Genomic DNA, 4,085 nt, shown 5'->3' on the forward strand with positions numbered 1-4,085 from the left:
TTATTGTGTTGGCTAACTCTTTGTCTATAGAATTTTCATCTTTTTATCATTGACCTTACATGAAATAATTGCTATTAAACTAACGCAATAAATTCTTCTAAAATGGCTTATGCGTTTGTTTGTTTATTGAAGAGTGTATGTTTGGAAAAGGAGATTGCAAACAAAGAGATTCTTCTTCTTCTATTGATAGCAAGCTCAACGACCCAGCATTCCTGTTTGTTATGTTTGACAAGTGACTGATCTGATGCTGTTGTTGTGTTGGTCATTGCCCCGCGGACACAAGGTGAATGACCATGCATGTCTCCATCCCTGCACGTCTACCCAATACTCATCTCGTCTCCATATCAGAATGGGCATCGGTGATACAGTGGCGGCGGTGGCTCTACTGACATGTGTCGTCACAGGTAGGTTTCGCATTTCTGTCTCTGAAAAACTGATTTAAAGAAGGATGCATGTTTCTATTTTAATTTCTGTTCATTTTGCTCTATACTTAAATATATTGATTGACATGAGTTTCCTTTGATATTTACAACATGTTTTTATTTATGTAATGTCAAACGGCCCACATTCAATTGCTTCACTGATATTCGTTATTCATTCAATCAAACATTATATTGCGGATCAAAGGACTCTTTTCTGAATAAACTGTTCATCTGTCTGTAACTGCACGAACTGATTGAGATAGTAGATCGAAATTCACTGTCGTTCTAAGCAAACGATAGTTTGTCTATGGAACAAATACAAACGGTTATTCGATGGGGCTGTATTTCGGAGGGGTATAGATGTTGTGTATTTTACTTTAAGCTCTCTGTGTTGAGGGAGCTGCTTTTAGATAATGTTTGTATTATTTTAGTCCAATCCAGGTCGAAATTTATTTTCTTGTGTCCTAAGTATTTCTGTACATCATGTGCTGGAAGGACAACTTGTACCGCGACAATGGTACAGTTACCAAATGTATTTTGCCCGCGTTAAGAAAACAATATGACTAATTGTATTGAAAACGTCAAGGTATGTATCTGTGTTGGGTTGTTAGTATGTCTCGTTGTATTGACATATGGCATATATAAAATTAACAGTAAAGTTCAAATCCACACTTTGAGATTTTGGCACTTGATCGCCAGCACCGCTCTAACCACTAAAACGGGTGTCAGATAACTAGTAGTCTTTATTAAGGAACTTGTGCACCGATCTAACAAGAGTAAATTGTGTATTCATGCTTACATGCTAATTCACGCTTCAGGATGTTATTTTTGTAGCACTGAATTCATTGTTTGTGTTTGTCTTTTGACACTGGACGAAAGAATATGATGGATGACATAGGACCCTAATGTCAGAAATATTGTTCTCTCGAGACAAAAATACACCGTATAGTCACGAAAATATACAAAAATATATATGCAGTCGTCATAACACATGCATAATAATAATGTTTTAACTTTCTACTCAACTATCACGGCGGTGTACACTGCGGGTTATGACTTCACGTATGACCAACCCAAGAAATCCGAACCCAACCTTTGAAATGACAAGCCAGCAGTCTAAGGATATTTGGTATAAATAGTGTGTTTTTAACACGATTTTGAATAACAATTTGAATGATCTCAATGTGAGAACAGTCTGCAGTCGTTTGTTTGGCAATACCAGGTGGACTAAAGTGACTCACATAGGGACACATTGAACCTGTATCATCCGTTAGCGACTGTACTATTGATATCAGTTTAATATAAACCCTTTTGACTCAAGAACTTGTAAAATGTCGTACACTAAATGGTTACATGTCATACACATGTAGTTCCATTGTTGCAGGATGCGAGGCGTTCAGCCTTTACCCCTACCCGTCACTGTTTGGATTTGTGCCACCGCACAACCCCAGTCCACGGAACACCACCCCTACACCTCGGGCGGTTACACCAGATGCCAACCCTCCGCCAAATCCGCCAGATGCGAACCCTCTGCCAAATCCACCAGATGCGAACCCTCCTCGAAATCCACCAGATGTGAACCCTCCGCCAAATCCGCCAGATGCGAACCCTCTGCCAAATCCACCAGATGCGAACCCTCCTCGAAATCCACCAGATGTGAACCCTCCGCCAAATACTCCAGATGCGAACCCTCCGTCAAATACACCAGATGCAAACCCTCCGCCAAATGCACCAGATGTGAACCCTCCGCCAAATACTCCAGATGCGAACCCTCCTCAAAACACACCAGATGCAAACCCTCCGCCAAATACACCAGATGCGAACCCTCCTCAAAACACACCAGATGCAAACCGTCCGCCAAATACTCCAGATGCGAACCCTCCTCAAAACACACCAGATGCAAACCCTCCGCCAAATCCACCAGATGCGAACCCTCCTCAAAACACACCAGATGCAAACCCTCCTCAAAGTGTTCCCTCATACTCTCCCAATGGCGGATCTAATTACCCCTTCTACGGACGTGGTACCCAGAGAACGTTTTCTCCTTTCCCTGGTCGCTCAGGGTGGGGTGGATTCGTCAACAGGTACAAGCCACCGCCCCCTTCCCCGGAAACATCAGGGTTTCAGTACACACCGTCCGTACCACACGATACAGCACAGGACTCCCAGGACTTTGTGGAACCACACAGAGAGTGGGTGTACCACTACAGGGGGACAAAAACAGAACGGTACCCGGAACGTATGTTGATGTCAGGATATGAAAAGGGAATATCAAGAAATATGGTCGATAACCTTGCTCCGTATTCTGAAACTGTATTACCCGGACAGGAGAAGTCACAACGAGATGAAGTCAAACATTATCCCCTAACATCAATGATCAACCATCTCAGAAGCAGTCATACTCCTTCCGAATTACGCTCTGTGTCAGATCCAAGTACTAGTACCCATACTGGAACAACCATACATATAGAAGAACATCAAGACGTGACATATCCAGAGCAAGAAATACAACCAGGCACTGAATTTATCGATGGCGAAAGAAACCTTCCGACAAGAGGAAGTGAATCAACTCCTAGTGGAAAACCCGTATTTCCCAATACAGCACCGGAAGACTCGGACCAGGATGGTTTTCATGGCGATCCCGTCCCGGCAGGTAGATCTCATTCCATGCAACCTTCGGCTGAGGCATATCCAAAGGAAGAACAGGCCAGTGATCGGGCTGCAGTCGCCCCTTTCGCTGGTTCAAATCAACCTTTTTTAATCGAAGACACTCTGATTTCCTTCTTTGGACCAAGGTACCCTGAGGGCGGAGTCAACTCCATGGTGTGATACAGACATGCTTCTTGCAACCAAGGTATCTTGAGCTCGGAGTGAACATCAAGATGTGATACGCCATTGGGAACATTGAATTACACCATTCGAATTACATATTAAATGTAGTATTTGTTAAAGAGTTTATGGGGTGACTGTTCATCATGGCCAGTAGGTCACCTGTGGGGCCTGTGACCTGTGTACATTTCAGCGTTATTGCCAGTATACAGAAACGACTCCAATATTCATAAAAACTTCTACTGCATCTCCACCAAAGAGGTGTCATATGTGAAAGGTCAAAGTGTACAAAGTTGAAATGCTTTTCAAAGAAAAATTGCAAACATTTAATACATGAAAGTGATAAAAGCAATATTTATACCATCCGACATTTGTGCCAACATGTTAACTTGACTGTGCGATCTCTACTTTATCATGAACATGTGGTTCTGAGTCACCATCACAGAGTGATGACATCATGTGTCCGCCGAAAGGTGAGCGTATCCTGCTGCTCGAGAATCACCCATCACAAACATATGCGAACTAACGCAAGTAGCCACAAACACACACACACACACACACACACACACATACCCCTACAAAACAATCTGTCGAAACATACGGTACACTTGAAACTACTGATCTGATTGAGACATAGTGTTTGACGATGAGGCGTCAAGTTTGGATTTATCCTCTACCATTTAGCCCTAAAATCTCCACATAGTGAGGCTCTTAACCCACCAGTCAGTACTTCCTTATGATACTGAAGATGATAAAGTTCCATATCTTAATAAGATAGTTGCAGGTGTTAGAGGGTTTTCATGTGACGTCCGTTATGATAAAGTTACACAAACA

General features: G+C 42.5%; 1 protein-coding gene across 1 annotated transcript; it reads left to right on the forward strand.

Annotated features, from left to right (window-relative positions):
• Window positions 1-349: 349 nt before the first annotated feature.
• LOC124286103 (pollen-specific leucine-rich repeat extensin-like protein 2) lies at window positions 350-3,251 on the forward strand. Its single transcript, XM_046722435.1, has 2 exons — window positions 350-404; window positions 1,807-3,251. The coding sequence occupies exons 1-2, from the start codon at window positions 350-352 to the stop codon at window positions 3,249-3,251; spliced, it is 1,500 nt and encodes a 499-aa protein (XP_046578391.1).
• The last annotated feature ends 834 nt before the right edge of the window (window positions 3,252-4,085 follow it).

Source organism: Haliotis rubra, unplaced genomic scaffold (assembly GCF_003918875.1).
Source record: "Haliotis rubra isolate DU_JTF1 unplaced genomic scaffold, ASM391887v1 Scf376, whole genome shotgun sequence".
NCBI lineage: Eukaryota > Metazoa > Mollusca > Gastropoda > Lepetellida > Haliotidae > Haliotis > Haliotis rubra.

Coding starts and splice junctions, on each gene's coding strand:
- LOC124286103 (XM_046722435.1), top strand. CDS start 350: ATGGGCATCGGTGATACAGTGGCGGCGGTGGCTCTACTGACATGTGTC. Junction 405..1,806: donor ACTGACATGTGTCGTCACAG/GTAGGTTTCGCA, acceptor CCATTGTTGCAG/GATGCGAGGCGTTCAGCCTT.